Below are 18,428 nucleotides of genomic sequence, written 5' to 3'. Positions count from 1 at the left end.
GTTAAACTAATAAAAATAAATTCCAACAAGATTATTGTAGTTGTCTTGACTTTCTTAAACAATAAGTGATTCTCCTCTGAGAAGTTTTTAAAAGGGTTAGAAAGATGTATCCCCTAAAGTAAAATTGGTGTGTTAATAACTGTTTCCAAATTCTAGGCACAACAACAATTGGCGCAGGTATTTACACTACCGTCTTCACTTAAATGCAAATAGATGTGTGTACAGCCCATAGGTGGTGCCAGGTGTCGTAGAGACTTTTTTAGCCAAAGAAAAAGGACAAAATGTTGCTTTTCAGGCCATAAAAAGCTTCTATCACCTAAGATTTATTTTCAAAAACCGACACACTTGGCGTCAGTCTATGGAGTTGTTTTTACATTCTGTCCAGTACACCTAGAAGTAACTTTGTTGGTTGTGTCAGTCGTTGTTGTGGGCTATCCATGTTTCCGTTTGGCTAGTGCAGCATGGGTGCTAAGTTGATGAAATTGTAGTGGTTTTCTTCTTTAATCTTTCCATGTTCTATTTGGTTGTCGTCTGCTATTCACACGAGACGAAGCTCAAACAAATATTGTCCCGCAAGATGAGTTTTTATAAAGACTAGTTGTCGTTACAGCTTATTTCCTTCAAAAAGAAATGTTATTGAATGATATGCGAATGTGTTCCTTGGAACATTGAGACGTTGACACAAATTTTGGTATATCTTTTCATATCAGCTTTAAAAACATGTTTTTCCGGCTTCAAAGAAACACTGAGGGGTCAGAGCTCAAGGGGTTGCTGTTGGCTGATTCAGGGCTGAGAACAGGATTCCGGTTATTTTTTCGAAATTTTCCAACGTTAATGTCATTTTCAGAGATTTTTCTAAAAATACATCGAGCACGCACCGAGAATTCGCATCTGTATCAGGCTATACTAATGGGTTACATCCAAAATCCAGCAATGTAAACTTCTTGTATTGCACATCAGATATTCAAGCTTTGATACCCTCTTCGATGAAAAGACCTAAATAAAGTATCTCTTAAAATATCTTCCTTTACACCTTTAGGTCGACTAGTAAGACTCGTATGAGGCTTTTTCCGACTTCTTAACGGTTTCTCTAATTTCTTCCTGATTTATCCGGCAAAAGTCTGACATTGTCCGACTTTTCCCTGAAAGATCGGATTTCTAAGAAACCTGTGAAAAAAACCAGGGCTTCCCAAAATAGGGTAAAACAGAGGATCAAAGGCCTATTTGAATTGAGTTAGGGAAACCGTTAAGAAGTCGGAAAAGCCTCCTACGAGTGTCAAGTTCAGTAAGGCTAGCTGGCCGTCCCAAGTAAGATGTTAGATTGGATTTCGGTATCAGAGCTTGTACTTTATATGAATGCACTTTTATGACACAATTCATATCTTAAAGCCTTATTCTAAACTTTGAAATTTCCATGAGACTAATTTGAATTTGTTTTCGAGACAATTCATCGCTATTTCATGTTTAAAATGATCACCACATTAGCTTTAAATCAGCTTCAAAACAGCAGTTTTCAACTAAGTGTATCATTAAGAATTAAGTTTCTGTTTAGCCATAATCAACACAAAAACATTTCTTCATATTGTCAAAATGGTAGTTGCATTTGAAATTATTTCATAACACTAGAAATTGTTGTCACTGATTTACTACTGCACACATAATTTATTGTATTTTGCTTTAACTTCTTGGTATTCTTACTTCTCTTCATGTTGTTATCCTAGCAAGGACGTATGAACACCAAAACCAACGAGAACTTGGTTATTGAAATGTTGTTGTTTTTATTTCATTTTCTACCAAATTCAGGTTTCCGTGATTTACAAAATGAAATAAATGTTAACTTTTACTCGTCCTGTTTTAGGCCAATTGTTTCATTACTTGTTGGATTACATTTTCACCAACTCTTTAGAGAAATCCAGGCAGTTCAGTTCAAGGACAGTTTTTAATGTTATATTTCTTGACAAATACCACATATAACCCCTCATCGCACAATTTGGTGATTTTATCCGAGATCCAGTAATCCATAGCATAACGATTTGATTAGTATCGAGGAGTGCATGCTTTGATGGTCTAGTGACCATATTCATTTATATATCGATCATTTCAATCTTTCTTGAAAACCTGATAGCGTCTGTCAAAAACCTTGGTTTGTGGTCTTATATTCCTATCAACTATACTTTGATAAGCTCCTAAAGTTATGATTGAAGACATTGGTTTTAGTAATGTCTCTCCAGAGATTTGCCAGCATCCTGAACTCTGAGTATTGTTGTTTTCCTTAGACAAGCAGACAGGAAGACCTGATGTACGTAACATGGGCTTACCTTTCAGTGCTCGCAGTTCAGGCTACAGAATCTCTGGGGGTGATAATGCAACACTTGAGAAGACGCTCAAGCTGATGAACGGCTGCTGATACTTGAGAGTTTCCAAACTGTGGTATCCTACTGTGGTCAACACCAAAGTTGGATTCTCCATGGTGAACTTTAAAGTGCATGACGTCGCATCTAGGTTGTAGGGTCATCCTCCTTTTCTGTCCAGTTCTGATTCTGTATCAATCCTTGAGTTCTTGACGACTGTTGAATCATGTGCGGTGTATTTATTTTGCAACCCTATCAATAGGGCGATAGTTCACAGGTAACACCTCTAAACACGATCTCTAATTACAGCATCTTTTAAATCAATATTTTGGTCTTCAGAGCCCCTTCTCGTCTCTCTTGAGAGGTATCTTTGGTGAAATATTCAGAATAAAATGTGAAATATTACAAAAAACAAATTGGAATACCATTCTCAAACGCCTCGGTTACAATGTGCCAACGTCGTTACCGTAGTGGTTTTGGTGAGGTAACCAAAACGTGCTGTTTAGACTGAAAGTTTGAAATATCGTTGTTTGAACTATGAACAAGTATCAAACGCTACTAGCTTAGATGAGAAGGGGTTAATGCATGTTGCATGTGATATTATCCACCTACCATATAATTATATTCCGAAGTTGAACATTTTAAGAACGCTGTATTAAAAAGAGATACCCCTTAAGTAATGTAGTCACAAGCGACTGGGAACGAATGTTTCTGTCGGATTGAAGAGACATCAGGTCAGTTTGAATCTTTGAAAAATCCTCCTCGCCAAAAGCTCTGAATTCGTTCCCTGAAGTAATGTATATTTGAGCGAGAAACGAGAGACCTCTGACTACTTCCAGTTTCTGTAATGATATGGTAGGTGAGCCTTGTATGACCCTTGTTTTGATGAGCAAAATCGTCCTCGTTACAACTCTGTTGCATCAAAAGAGAGCCAATGGTTAGAATGTTAGCATATCCAAAATTGGTCTTTTACGGACAAAGTCACAGCCAGAATGTATGTATAAACCCACTCGTTAACTCTCTAAGCAGGGGATGAGAACTTTAAAACAGATATCTGGAGACAAGATCTGCCTGTGTGTGGTTGTTCATCTCAATGGCAGCACTTCCCGCTCACTGTTTTGGCCCCGATTTACAAGTGGTTAGGTTACAGTCAGCCCCCCCTCTTTCTCTGTCTTTTCCAATACTAACTGTTTATCTTTCAGTGCATGCTTTCTTCAGGATCTCTGAATTCTTATCAACTCAATTTTTGATTCCGTTACAGATCTGCATATTGAGATATTAACCTTTTGTGGCTTATTTTGATGTCATCTTTGCCTCATTAATGCATGAACGAGCTTGAATTCACCGCAGACGAGGAAATTGATCAGAAAGCTGTATTACACCTCCCTGCATGAACCCTAGAAAGGACCATTTCCAACAAAATATTGTAAAATCAGAAAACGCCTGAAATGCATCCGACCCCGTCATCTGCCCCATAAAAACAACTTGATCTCGACAGCGCTGAGCGTGCTCTCTGTCCTGTACTGAAAAAGGACCAGAATAGCAATAGTATTAGATAGTAAGTCCACCCCTTGATATTACTAGGAATCAATTGATTACAAAATGTTTTACTCATCATAGACTTGGTCCCATGACAATATTACTGTACGAATAAGCTACAAAAAAACTGAATATACAGGTCTTACGAAAATCGGCATGTTGCATGTGATTAAGAATCACTACAGTTTGTTTCTCCAATGAAAATTGGATTCCTCCAGTTAAACCTTCATGCTCTTATAAGCTGTATTCATCATGTGCATCACTACTCTTTCTATTTAAGCATGACTTTCAGTACTCTTGCTCAAAATATCAGACTTGCCAAAGTTTGAGTTCTGGAATTTCTTACATTTATAGCCAAACAATAGGTTCTTTAGGGAAAACTTATCTGTTGCAGATTGTAAAAAAATACATTTGAAATTGACTTCATACATTTAGGAACAATCATAATCAAGCACTGATTTAGTCGAAAGTGTAGTCAAATAGCCCATGCCCAACTTTCCCATCAGCACCAGTTTCTCCCATGAGAGTCTTCCCCCTATGCTTACAGGAGCAGATGGGCAAGGATAAGGAAGAAATAGGCCCTGTGGATCCACTCGATGTCGACAAGAAACTTCCTGAGAATCTCCAGATGGGTAACACTCCTACACCAGCGACGGGAGAGGGAGACAAGGGATACGGGACACTGCCGAATGGTGATGCTGCGGAGATGGGCAAAGACAAAGATGGTATGGAAGATCTTTAAAAGTGTTGAATATTAAGCATGTCGAGTCAGCTTATATCACCCACTGGACAAATATAGACATTCAAATCATGAGTTAGTCTAAAGGTCTGCTTTACAGCTGCCAATCCAAATGTCTCATCTGGCTACGGGTAATCCCGAATCTGTAGCTGTACTCCCAGGTAATGTTCTCAAAAAGCAATGTGCTTGTCGGTCGTTTTCGAGAAGCTCAAGCCATCCTATTTCACTCTAATTTCTAGGAAAGAATTCCAAACTGAAATTCAAGGGAGCAGTAAGGGCGACAGGTCTCGCCTCCAAGCTCTCGCCTAAGGCACAAAGGAAGAAGGACAAGGTTAGCCCGGCATCTCAACTCACGGTAAGACACAGCTTCATCGTGATCAATCCATTAACTGTACCGGGATGCTCAATCGGCGTTTGAGGTAACATGGAGTTTGGGGCCCTGGGAGGGATTACTTTAATTCAGCCTTTGAGAAAGAGCGAATGAGTACTGGGTATATGCTGTGTGTATAGATAGGATACATGCCAAGATACTTGTCGGTAAAATGTTGCCTAAGGTCTCCCTGTGCTTGACCTTTGTTCGATTTTCACAAGGCGAGGAACCTAGAGATGTCATCTCCAGTGAAGCCTTCTTTAATAGAGCATGCAAGCTTCTCTCTTGGATGGCTTGGCTGGCTGAGAGACAACCTAACGTACCTACTGCTATTCTGCCAAAGGTTCTTCGCTTTGCAGACTTGGCTTTATTGCATAAGCAGATGCAGTAAATCAAAACCTCTTGTTTTTTAGGAGGAAGAAATGTCTGAAATGACGGTAAGCGGGGTCACACTGACTGTCCGTTTCAGAAATTCTTTCTCATTTACTCCATTTTCTATCGTTGATTGATTGTAGCTGATCGGTCATACTTGAACCATCTTCATCAATCAACGGTAAACGTTCACTTGCCATTTTTACTTGCTGAGAGTTCAAGAGGCAAAGTGACCATAAAAGCTGATTGTTCAAGATGGCTGGTACATATTTCTAGCCGACATCAATCGGAGGTCATTGGTATATACCGGCAGTATAGCACTTTCCCCATCTACAACCGAGTTAGATATTTCTTCAACAAGTCTCAAGTTTGAAGCTTTTTTCAACAAATGTTGACTTATTGTTGTTGCCAATACCGAGAAACCCACTACATCAATGCGCAATGGCGTCATTTTTCCAAAACAAACATTCTGATTCTAGTGCACATTGGCACGAACAACTTCGTGGGGAAACTGCAAAATGCCTTTCATTACACTTTTGCTGTTAAATGTATGAATGAAGCAGCTAACCCCTTGATGCGATTCTTTACAGCCTCCCACTTCATTTTCCAGATTATCTTTATGTATGTTTTTGCCTTTGGACCTTAAGCAGATTCTCAAATCTTTCCCATTATAAAAACCACACTTAGTAATTCTGTCTTGACTATTTTTTCATATTTCTATATTTTTTGCATTTTCCTTGATGCCCAAATGATATTATAGTGCAATCTGATCAGAATGGTTAAATGATGGTAACTTCTCAAAATGCTGATGGCAGACTGCAGATCACCATTCTCATCTCGGGAATTAGATCAAATTGGAAGAAGCTGGGCAATCTGAAATCCTGGCAATACAGGACCTCCTGCTTTCGGTCGTTTAATGATTGTGAGGCAAGTCACTTCCAATCACCTGAAAAATCGAGTGTTTCATGACAACAGGAGTGACGAACCCTCCATTTGTCACATGATTGAATGTTTACCGCTTCTGAAAATGCAATTTTTCGGCGCTTCTTCAGGCCTCAACCAAAAGCAGCAAGTCCTATGTTGGCCTCTGATATTTTAATATTTTGTAAATGTCTCGGAAGCAAATTTCAATCAGCAAGCCTGCTGTCGTCTCCAACGTCTGCTGTCTACCATTGGCACTGCAAATGAAGTCCGTTCTGGTTTTGTTGTCAGATTATGGGCAGTTTTAGCCTCTTGGTCAATTACAAAGAATCTTCCTGCTTTATGATTTGATTTCCAGATTCCTAATGATCAATCCTACATACAATTTTTTCTACTCCTTCCCCTCATTTTCATTTTTGCCGTTTTGTACATAGGCCACTGATATGATCCTCCAAAAACGTATGCTCAAAACGTCCACCCTGTTGGTTTGTGTCCGTTAAGCTGATCCTTGGCATCGTAAGCATGTTGACTATCTGAATGATTCGAATTTGCCTGCGGTGGGATTGGCGTCGGCATTTTTGGGTGTGGTTTGTCTTCTGAATAATATCACTTCATATGCTGTGATTATCTCTAATCAGTATCCCTGGTGAATTAGGTAGTTTGATAAGTGATTAGTGATCATCGTGAGTGTGGCCATGATAACCGCTGCTCCCTTTAGGGTCTTGAAATTCGAGGCACCAAGACTATAACACCTTCATGTCGTTACTGAAACAAGGGAATTTTCGACTGGGTGTGGCAGGTTGGTTGGATATGTAATGGGTTTATAGGCTGAGTAGACCAGACTGCTCTTCTGTACCCTCCTTTATTTACAGATACCTTTATCCCTATTAGTTGTGGTGTTGGTGGTGTTCAGGGTAATGGTTATTGAAATGTGGTTTGGGGTTGACCTTAGCAGCAGTAGTGTATGAACTCGAACTAATACGTTTTGTATATGCATGTGGGTAATGATGAATATTCAACATGGTTTTCCTTGGTCGTCTTTACTTTCGTGCTGAGAAAGCAAAAGTACCTTAATTAAGATAAAGATAATTGCGGCTGTATTCTATATTAGTAGTTAAAGAGTTTGAGTGACTTTCTATAGCTTTGAGTTACCTAGCTCTCCAACTCCAGGCCCCAGGAGGGTTTAGCTATAGATTGATCCCTGTTATACATGATCAAAGCATCCGTCCCGTGAATATTTGCAGGTTTACCCGAATGAACTTGAGAGTCAGAATGACTTCAATGGCTTCAAAGAATGGCTTCATACGTTTGATCTCTACCGAGGGAAGAAGACAGGTGACGAGATGGACGATGAGAGTCGGGTTGTTGGCAAGTTCAAGGTCAGTCAATAGTTTCCTGCCATGCAAATGTGTTAATGCACTGCCAACTTTCTATTCTTTAGATAAAGGCGTTGGCGAGGCCAAGATTACCTGCTTCAGCAGAAACACTCAAGAAATCATCCTCATGATGGAATGTTGCGTGAAGAGGGATTCATCTGTGGTGTTAGAGTGTAATCTTTCCATTCATCCCAAAACAGAAGGAAACCTATGCTGTGAGATAGAGCCATCCTATCTCATATGTTACAAACCTATTTGGAAAACAGTCTTCTGAACTGAAATTAGTGAGGCCTCCTCCTCTTTTTGATAAACTGGGCGAACTGAGCTCTTTATAAGACTGTAGTAAAGTATGATACCCTTTTCCATACCAGGGCTCCCTCATGATCTACAAAGTCCCTCTCCCTCCTGATATAGAGGATGCTACCATCTGTGGCGGCGACCCCTCGCTTGGTATGTTCCAAGGCCTACCTAATAACGACCCCATCCATGTCCTCGTCCGAGTGTACGTGGTCAAGGCGAATGACCTTCACCCAGCTGACTTAAACGGGAAAGCAGATCCGTACTGTATCATCAAACTTGGAAAAACTGTCCAAAATGACAAGGAGAACTACATATCTAAACAGCTCAGCCCTGTCTTTGGAAAGTAAGTGACTGCATTTAATGCCCTATTTTGGGAAGCCCTAGTATGTTTTACAGGTTTTCTGGAAATCCGACCTTTCACGGAAAAGTCGGACAAAATCTTACTTTATTCGGATAAATCGGGGAAAAGTTAGAGAAAGCGTTAAGAAGTCGGGGAAAGCCTCCTATGATAGTACTTGTTGAACACCTGATGTTAGTGTCTGTCATAGCTGCGTTAGTTTGTGTTGCAGCATGATCTACCCTTGCTGGATTGTGAAGGATTGTACAGGTTGTCAGTATTCGTGGTTCATTTATCAATCTTTTCATGACCCACATTGTTTGCCGCCTTTTCAGGTGTTTTGAGATTGAGGCTACATTCCCGATGGAGTCTATGTTGAACGTGCAGATCTATGATTGGGATCTGGTTGGGACTGATGATCTGATTGGAGAAACCAAAGTTGACCTTGAAAACCGATACTACAGCAAGCATCGTGCTACGTGTGGCCTGGCCAGGAAATATGAAATGTAAGTTGAGAGTAGTATCTGTATGCCTTTATGTTTCTCTGTTTCCGTCATGGACACTACTTGCCAAAATCCCTTGGACAAGTCAAACTACGATATTTATTTGCAACCAGAAAGACGGACATAGATAATATACGTTATGAGTTGTGGGGATAAACATGGTAATTTGGTTTAAAGGTCGGTAATCTCAACAGAACCTGTATGTATAGTCTGTTTTCTTCACTATCACAATAGGAGAACAGTAGGGAAAGGACTAGGTTCAATGCAGAGTTGGGACCTGGATCATTATGCTGTGCATCCTTTCCTTTCAGTCATGGCTATAACGCTTGGAGAGACCCAAACAAACCAACTCAAATCCTTGCTAAACTTTGCAAGGATTATAAAGTTGAAGGTCCTTCCTATTCTCACGGCAAGGTGCGAGTTGGAAATCGAGTCTTTACAGGCCCTATGGAGATTGAAGATGAGAATGGTAAGATTTGATTAAATTTACATAAATTTAAATAAATTTGAATAAATTATCCTATTGCAAGATGTGTTTCACAGATTGATTAACCCTTTCTATCTCGATTTTGGTTTTTGTTCGGATTTTGCAGATGGAACTAAAACTTTGTTGTGTTTGGTTAGATCAGTTGAATTCAGTAAGGCCTACTTGATTGTTTTACTCTTTGGACTTTTAATACTACCGTTATGAAAGGTCACTGAAGTAAAAGGTTGTGGGACTGACTTGCTTGACGGACGGCAAAGTGCCATTAAGACACAAAGTTCAATATACTTACCTGTTACCAATACTCATTGTGACCATGGAATCAACAACCTTTACAAGTTCATGTGATTACCAACATCATCATCTGCAATATCCAACTTCTTTGAAAATGGAATGTTTTACAAAACTTGACTAAATCTTTCTTCTCCATGTAGAGCCCTATTAGATTCTAAAGTGTGTTCGTTTTTTCACACAAATCTTCAATTATCAAATCTTTGGTGTGATACATTTACTTCAGATGATTTCTGGCATTCTAATAATTCAAGCTTTCATGAATAAATACCCGCTTTGAATGATGTGCATTGTAGCAGCTCAGTCAGGCTATACTGAAAGTTTTGCCAAATGACTAAAAAACACCCAAATCTAGTGAACTTGGGTGACAGTTTCCCAGTCAGTTAAGACATCAGATGGCCATGCGTTTTGATATGAATGTTTCGCTCGCAGACTTTTGGTTGTCATTGTCATGGTCTTTGATACCATAAAATTTCTCGATGGTCAACAAATTATCCGTTTTGCCTGACTAGTGCTTATGCTGCTTTGCACTACCTTTCTGTGACATCAACCAGTTACACAAACCAAAATACACAAGTCTCTTCATGTTTTAGGTGTTAAAAGTAAGTAATCGAACTATGGCAGCAAGAGAAACATGCTTGTGACAAAGAACTATATCTGTTCTTTGAAAGAAAACAAGTTACGAGACGTTTAAAAAGTAGTTTTAACAATTGAATTGCTATGTAATATGTTACATTACTCAACCATTCACATATCGAGGTCTCTGCAGTCTTTCCAACTTTACCTCATGGTATGGAACTGAAGTTGCACAAGCATGTTTCTTTATTTTATTCGCCAAAAATCAGCATACATTATCATAACCTTTGACAATCAATCACACTGCAGTCTCACACACAAAACACTTTAACTTCTATAGCCAGACAGTACTTTTGCCTGAAACTTCCGATCAAGTTTCTTCATCTCTTTCCTTTGAACCACTCAAGGTTTTCATCCGAAACCTGTCTCCACTGGGTGTTTCTCACTGCGGTGGCAGCTCCAGGATTCTATTCTTGGCCCCAGCATGTTTTCGGAATGCCAAACAACCTCTTGAGGGGGAAGGGTTAAACAACCTTAATTTCCGATTATTTTAGAGTGAACATCATGTTTATCTTTACCTGCATTTTTGTGTCTTCTAGATTTCTCAATTCATCTTTTTATGTACATAGCATCTGGAATTTTCAAATTTGGAAAAAATCAAAAATCGACCAGCCCAAACCATGATGGTAAAATCTACCAGTTATTTTCAGTAGATGACCAGATATATGGTAGATGTAGCCAAACCAGAAATGAAATTCGATTTTCGGATGACTGGGGTCTTGTAGAGATTTGTAGCAATTGCAGCACATCTTCCATTAGAATGTTCCATTCAATTGCTTTCCAATGAATGGTTTTGTCAATAGCTTTTGGCTTTTCGAACTTCTTTGACAAATTCTTGAGACCCACTGGCCACGCACTTGGCTGAAGAAAGACAAGCAATGAGATTTTTGTTAAACTGAGAAGCAGTTGGACGAAATGTTACTTTATTACTGATATTGAAAGATTGGTATCTGGCATCTTCATGAGTACGTTCAAACATGGCAGTCACGTCTTGACTTTTGAACTGTTCGGGTTGCTGTAGTCAATAGTAATACAACAGCAATGAAGACTACTTTCTGGTTTGGCCCCCCATTGGTTGTAATAATGTTCACCGTTATCCACGAGATCAGTTCTTCATTCCCTATAGTATTATGTGTGCAAGTTCCACGATAAGTTGACATATAACAGTATACAGTCATCATTGACACTGACACAGCTGAAATATCTCAACTTAGGGTGAAGCATATTGTAGTCAAGATCCACCAAAAGTTGGTTAAATTATTTTGTACCTTTCATATTTTACCAATGAAGTACGTAAAATAACTAACTTTGGGTGAATTTTTAGTCATATTTCCCAGTTCTATTAGTATTAAGTTGATAATCCTTTTAGTCTGGTCTTGCCAGAATCTGGTTTGACACTTAAACTATATTGATCTGTACTCATAGCCTAAGACTTAGTTAAGGGATCAAGCTGTCTTTGAACTTGATAGAATCTTGCTGTCATACATTTCATTGTCATTTCGCACATTCTGAGGGTTTTTATTCAAATGATCGGCACTTCGATTGCTTAGCTAAAAGTGCTGCAGTGCTTTTGGTGTGCTTTAATGAATATCATGACATATTGGCTGGTGGGAACATACGTAGGATAAATGTTAACTTGTGGGAAGGGGAAAAGAATGAATTAGGAGACTGGGTGTAATCTAGTGTTCTACAAGTGTACATTTTCATATCGTGTGCTTAAATTTTTCAAGGTTACATGTACACTGTGCCCAATAGTAGTGTTGAATTAAAGTCTGTGTTGTTTCTAGTGTGGGGTGACTTTATTGACTTGATTGGTCAGTTGTGGATGATCCTTGGGATCTGACTTTCACTTATCGTCATATTACTAATAAGTACAGTTACATGTTCACTTGTTTCTTCATACTAATCACTTAATAGTAGTATAGTGCTGTTTAGTGTTGTCAATAAGGAGATTTTCAATAAAAGCGCTGAAAGGTACCAACACCAGCAGAAGGCTTTTTTCCGACTTCTAAACGGTTTTACTAACTCTGACCTGATTTATCTGACAGAAGTCCGACTTTTCCCTGAAAGGTCGGATTTTTAAAAAAAACTGTGAAAAATATCAGGGTTTCCCAAAATAGGAAAATAATGATAAAATGTCTTTGATGAATGGGGTTAATGAGGTGTGAGCCAAACACCCAAAGTGACCTAAAGTACGAATACTATTTAGCTCACTCAATTAAGTAACCACATTAACCCCATTCAACATAGGCCTTTGATCTTTACTTTCACAGGTTTTCTAGAAATCTGACCTTTCAAGGAAAAGTCGAACAATGTCGGACTTTTGTCAGATAAATCAGAAAAGTTAGAGAAACCGTTAAGAAGTCGAAGAACGCCATCTACTAGTGAGAGTATCGTACTTGAATGATATCCAAGTGTTCATTACTTGTCAATGGGATGTCGGCATCCCAATAGGCAGTACTGATTTTCAGTAGGCCATGTGTGAAAATGATGCCAAACTTGAACAAATTTGATGTCATATCTCTGTCCCGTGTGACAGTCAGCGCCACGTAGCGGCGTAGTTTTTCTGATAGCCTTTGTGCTTGATTCTGTCAACTAAAATTGATGGCATAAAAATACGATATATAGAAAAACATTTTTGTTTGTTGAGGGCAAGACCACAAATTTCAGTTGCTGCACTTTAAGCATGCTTCTGCTTCCACGTCCTTGCTGCACTTAAATAATACCTCATTAACAATCACCAATTATGATGAAAGCATGATTTCGGTCTTAATTCAACCAAATTGTTCTGCCACGTATACCTTGTATTTTATTTCAGCATCTAAATCCCCTCGTTTTATCGATCTAAGACTAAGACTTAAAAATCGACATAAAGCAAAGCGGGAAAATGACTTCAAGTCCATCGGACTACTTTTGTGGTTCCGACAGCACATTGTCCATCAAAATTGAACATTTTGGAACGGTATCAAACAACCTTGTGCATAATAATATCACCTGTTTCTTGAACATTCAGAAAGTGTCTTAGGTCAGTGAAACAGGAGTATATAACTGTAACTTCTTTACTCTTGATGCTGGTTTCATCCTCACGTGTGTCTAATGGCAATATTTCAAGTGCCACATGCAACTATCAGATCATGAATCTCCTTAAACGTTAAGACTAAAACAATTCCTTCCTTCACTTCAGCATGGATCTTCTTCTCAATTCTTCATATCCTGCATGATTTCTGAAAACAATTTTTAAAATACTTTGAATTAAAAGCTTATTTGAGCGTTATCTATTCTCACAGTTATCTGAATTAAGGGTCCAGTTTATCCAATCATCTCTCGTGATACATGTCAAAAACATTTCAAATTATGTTACGTTGTTAAGAGGGGCGTCACCATAGTTGATATATGTAAATTGTCAAGCTTCTTATTTTTGAATGACAACATTATGCACTATGGTCGTGTGAAGGTCTCCTTTCTGAAGACAGATATCTCTGTGAACAACTAGTAGAGATGGAAGAACTGGGCCTTTCAGGTTTATATGCCTAAGAATTATGACTATTTCAATTAGTTCTATCAGTCACTAATTGAATTGACCACTTCTAGGTGTGGTGAAGGCGACTGATGAACACTTAGCCCTGGCTGCCTTGAATAACTGGCACGAGATCCCGAAAGTAGGTACCAAGCTTGTCCCAGAACACGTGGAGACTAGAGCTTTATTCAACCCCGACAAACCAGGAATCGAACAGGTTAGTATCAGAGACTGGCATCGAGAATATAAACCTTGGCTTCCTGCTCATCCTCTGATTTAGACCGTTTGTTGGAAAATACACATTTTCAGAAACTTAGTCCTGGTATCACTTTCCTCAATGGCTAAATGTTATGCTCTGTGAGACATGTTGCTAGTTTTTCTTTGGTTGTTTCAGGGTAAACTGGAGATGTGGGTGGATATGTTCCCGATGGACATGCCCCTGCCTGGAGCCCCTGTTGATATCTCACCGAGAAAACCAAAGAGGTCAGTATGTCTTGAAATTGGCTGACATTTACTGATGGACCTCTGAAACCGTGTGGTTTCCCACCTTCCCTGCTGCAGTGGAAACTAAACTTACTCAAGACTTATCCTACTCAAATGTTTTTAACCAATAGCAGCTACAGATGAGTTTCCCTGCATCAGGTTTGTGCCATTTTGGCTCAGGCGCCTGACGGGCTAATGTAGGCCAAGTTTGCGACAGCTTAAAACTCCTTGTGAAAAAAACTTTTGTTAATTGTTTCAGTCTTGAACTGCGATGCATCATCTGGAACACAGACGACGTCGTCCTCGAGGATGATGCGTTCTTCACAGGTGACAAGATGAGTGACATCTACGTCAAGGGTTGGGTCAAAGGTCAGGAGGACATGCAGGCAACTGATGTCCATTACAGGTAAGCCAACTCATACTAAGTGTCCAAGGAGCTTAATTCCTTACCAAATGCTTTCATACCTCGTGAGACAGAGGCTAAGGCTATAACTTGGTCTTGGTACTTTTTCAGCCCCTTGGCGTCCTTGTCCCATGCCAGCACTTTTTTGTAGCTTAGCTGCTGTTGTCCTTTTCTCACCTTTCCCATCTGGGCTGTTGGCAGCTAGGGTCACTTTTGCTAAGGGCAGTCAGCCAGTAACGGGGAGTTCAGGAAACTCAGTTTTTGTCTGGCTTCTGACCTGAAGCTGGTGTGACATGGTTGAACCTTGCGTGGCATCAATCACATTAGAGCACGCACCATGAACAGGTAGGAAACTTCAACCAGCAACTCGTTATTCGATTCTCTTTCAGATCGCTGACCGGCGAAGGCAACTTCAACTGGCGATTCATCTTCCCTTTCGACTACCTACAAGCAGAGGAGAAGATTGTCATCACCAAGAAGGAATCATTGTTCTCTTGGGATGAAACCGAGACAAAGATCCCTGCCAGGTTGAACCTGCAGGTCTGGGATGCAGATCACTTCTCAGCCGATGACTTCTTGGGTAAGTGCCGTTATCTTTCTCAGCTCATGGCTTTTTGCCTAAGTTTTACGTAGTTGAATCTGCAGGTCTGGGATGCAGATCACTTCTCAGCCGATGACTTCTTGGGTAAGTGCCGTTATCTTTCTCAGCTCATGGCTTTTTGCCTAAGTTTTACGTAGTTGAACCTGCAGGTCTGGGATGCAGATCACTTCTCAGCCGATGACTTCTTGGGTAAGTGCCGTTATCTTTCTCAGCTCATGGCTTTTTGTCTAAGTTTTACGTAGATGATCCTGCAGGTCAGTTACAGGTGGGACCTGTGGGTCTTTAATGCATATCACTTCTAAGCTTATGGCTTCTTAGGGTAGGCACTTAATTAGTTTGCTTTCTGTTTAAGGAATGGTTCTCCACCGTGTTGTCAATGATTTATGGCCAAAGGCTATGATTGTAAGACAGAATATGATCCCATGACTTCAAGAGCTTCTCAGCTGAGTCTCAGATCCCGTTTGGTCCCAAGCCTGGAAAGAGTCTAATTCCCTATCATCAAACACACACCTCTTCGACATGTTGAATACCATCAGCGGGGACCCTCCGAAGCCCGTCTTGATTTACAAAGTTTCCTTGCAGGTTCCCTGACTCTTGACCTGAATCGCTTCCCCCGAGGTGCCAAGTCATCGAAGCGCTGCTCTCTGGATATGCTGAAGACCGACGGCAGCGTTCCCCAGATGTCGCTCTTCAAACACAAGAGGGTGAAAGGATGGTGGCCGTTCGCCGTCAAGGATGAGAACAGCGAAGAGGTGGAACTAACTGTAAGTTTCAACTTCTGTTTGTACAACGCTACTGTTTACCTTGTGATGGTATAGGTTGTATTGCTTCAGTACGGTGTAGTCGGTAATAAGGTGGAGCTTGGCAGTGTACTGGTTAAGAGTTCTAGCATATAGTTCAAGTGACATGAGTTCAAACTCCAATGTGTTGCTTTGCCTTTGACTGGCCGAACTCCAGTAAGCTCTGACTTATAGGAGCAGTCCCTGTCTGTATAAAAGTGCTAGAGAAAGATTCACCATTAGAAGAACTCACCATTGTTGTGTCTTCAACAATTTCTTGATTTTAAGTTCCTAAGGAATATAGATATTGTTTTTCTTTCTTATTTCATCTACCAGGGAAAAGTTGAGGCGGAGATGCACCTAATGACCCAAGAGGAGGCTGAAAAGCATCCAGCTGGTATCGCCAGGAATGAGCCAGAACCACTTGACAAGCCGAAGTAAGTCACGTGCCTTGTTTGTACGTCCGATGGAGTTGATGTCGCCTGAGTCTGTGGAAATGACATTAGCCATCAGTGCTTAGCAATAAGCTGTGATAAGCACTATCTATGATCTGTTGAATGAGTGGTCCGTGCATAACACAAAAAGGCCAAAAACGTGTTTGGATTAAAACGGCTCGTTCATGGTGACGTGTTGTTCAAAACTGGCTTACTGTGAGGCAGCAGCAAATATTTGATAAGGTTTTTGCATAACCTCAAATCATGTTCAGATATCCCATAGCTTTGTGAGCAGGCATTGGGATAGTTGACGTGAATGTTATCAACTTGAAAAAGAGGATTTGGAAAATTTGAATTGCCAAGTGGCAGATGTTTTCTTTCAATATGGAGCAACTGTTTGGGAGTCAGAATTGAAAAGACCACCGGCAGCTTTGTTGTTGACACACAGATTTAGGTGATTATACATTTACTCCAAAGGACCGTAATTATTGTAATAACCATGATGCTTGAATGTACAACAGTAACTTGTAACAAACTTCGTTGTTTTGTGGTTAAGTGATAACTAGATGACCTTCACTGAGACCTTCACGCCCAAGATTCACTGTAGTCACCTTGTGTGAGTTTGTTTGAAAGATTTTAGAACTGTAGTTGCTCTCAGAGGTAATTGTCCTCGTCCACAATGTGAAGAAATGGGCTGGGTACGGAGAGTCAAATCTGGAAGCAACTATAGGCACATATTGTTTGAGAAAGACGCCGGTAATAGTGTCAGTGTTGTGAAGATGTAGTACATTTTGGTATAGAGTGCTGTTCTCAATCAACTTGTGTTCAAGTGAGAGCTGGTGAGACTGTTTGTGATGTGGATTCTTCAGTTCTCGAGAGAGCTGGGGTCTTTCTCCATCTCCGTATACCTTTCCTTGATTGTAACATGGCGGATGTGTCAGTGTCTTTCCTCTTCAGGACTGAGAATTTTAAAGACAGCTTTTCCATTTGTATTGTACATTATACATACGAATGCCTCTGTTATGACGATTGAAGGGACATTCTTGTGTGAATCGGCCCTTAAAATTATGGTCGTTTGATCTCCTCATGAATGGAGTTGTTCAAATGATGCCACGCTCTGAACTTCTTTATACCCCAAAGGGCCTTAGTGGTGACATATCGCGCCCAGTTGTTCAGAGTGCTTCGAGTGCCCGATGTCCAGTTTCTCAGTCCTAAAGAGGTTAACATGAATGTTGTACTAACGTTGAATGTTGCATCTCCGTCCTTTTTCAGCCGGCCTGATTCATCATTCATTTGGTTCTGTAACCCGCTGAAGTCAATCCGCTACATTCTCTGGCATAACTACAAATGGGTCATCCTCAAAGTTCTCATCGTGCTCCTTCTGACGGCGATCCTGGCTCTCTTCTTCTACTCGATGCCAGGATACATAGTCAAGAGGATGTTCGGAGCTTAAGGAGCGCCATCTATCCACTTAGAACAGTATTACTCTTCTTCGTTATCGAACATTTGATTCCTATAGGCCACTAACGTGTACACCCGTGAAATAGTGTGACCTATACTACAGTATATACGGATATTACCGTTATATCAAATATGATCTGAATATACTCAATGATTTTTTCCGTATTTTTTCAGCCGGCCAGATTCTTCTTTTATCTGGTTCTTGAACCCTCTGAAGTCTATTCGCTACATTCTCTGGCATAACTACAAATGGGTCATCTTGAAAGTTCTCGTTGTTCTCCTCCTGACCGCCATTTTGGCAATCTTCTTCTACTCGATGCCGGGATACACTGTAAAGAGGATGTTCGGCGCATAGGTGGCGCCACTTGGATAATGATTTCAATAAACGGTATTGCTGTGGACTGATTAAGAGGTTTCGTTGATGAAACATAAATTGGAAAGAGCAGTTGGATTTTCTTGACACTTGCAGTCAGAACTGAACTGTTTGTGGTAAAGTTCATTGATTTAGACTGACGTCTGGTGTCAATCTTT

General features: G+C 40.1%; 1 protein-coding gene across 1 annotated transcript in view; it reads left to right on the top strand.

Annotated features, from left to right (window-relative positions):
* LOC135487074 (otoferlin-like) overlaps positions 1–18,192 on the top strand; it is a 119,196-nt gene extending 101,004 nt beyond the window's left edge. Inside the window, exons 37-53 of the mRNA XM_064770410.1 lie at positions 157–177; positions 2,614–2,628; positions 4,438–4,615; positions 4,869–4,984; positions 5,413–5,436; positions 7,537–7,671; positions 8,040–8,311; positions 8,641–8,811; positions 9,120–9,277; positions 10,789–10,845; positions 13,811–13,953; positions 14,131–14,219; positions 14,479–14,625; positions 15,012–15,202; positions 15,806–15,987; positions 16,339–16,439; positions 17,709–18,192. Of these exons, the coding sequence (XP_064626480.1) occupies positions 157–177; positions 2,614–2,628; positions 4,438–4,615; positions 4,869–4,984; positions 5,413–5,436; positions 7,537–7,671; positions 8,040–8,311; positions 8,641–8,811; positions 9,120–9,277; positions 10,789–10,845; positions 13,811–13,953; positions 14,131–14,219; positions 14,479–14,625; positions 15,012–15,202; positions 15,806–15,987; positions 16,339–16,439; positions 17,709–17,889 (2,181 nt within the window). The 3' untranslated portion in view covers positions 17,890–18,192. The remainder of the gene's footprint in view (positions 1–156; positions 178–2,613; positions 2,629–4,437; positions 4,616–4,868; positions 4,985–5,412; positions 5,437–7,536; positions 7,672–8,039; positions 8,312–8,640; positions 8,812–9,119; positions 9,278–10,788; positions 10,846–13,810; positions 13,954–14,130; positions 14,220–14,478; positions 14,626–15,011; positions 15,203–15,805; positions 15,988–16,338; positions 16,440–17,708) is intronic.
* Positions 18,193–18,428: the final 236 nt, after the last annotated feature.

The sequence above is a fragment of the Lineus longissimus genome, chromosome 4 (assembly GCF_910592395.1).
Source record: "Lineus longissimus chromosome 4, tnLinLong1.2, whole genome shotgun sequence".
In the NCBI taxonomy this organism is placed as follows: Eukaryota; Metazoa; Nemertea; class Pilidiophora; order Heteronemertea; family Lineidae; genus Lineus; species Lineus longissimus.
Note: the sequence above shows the minus strand (reverse complement) of the source record. Positions and strands in the feature narration are given on the sequence as shown.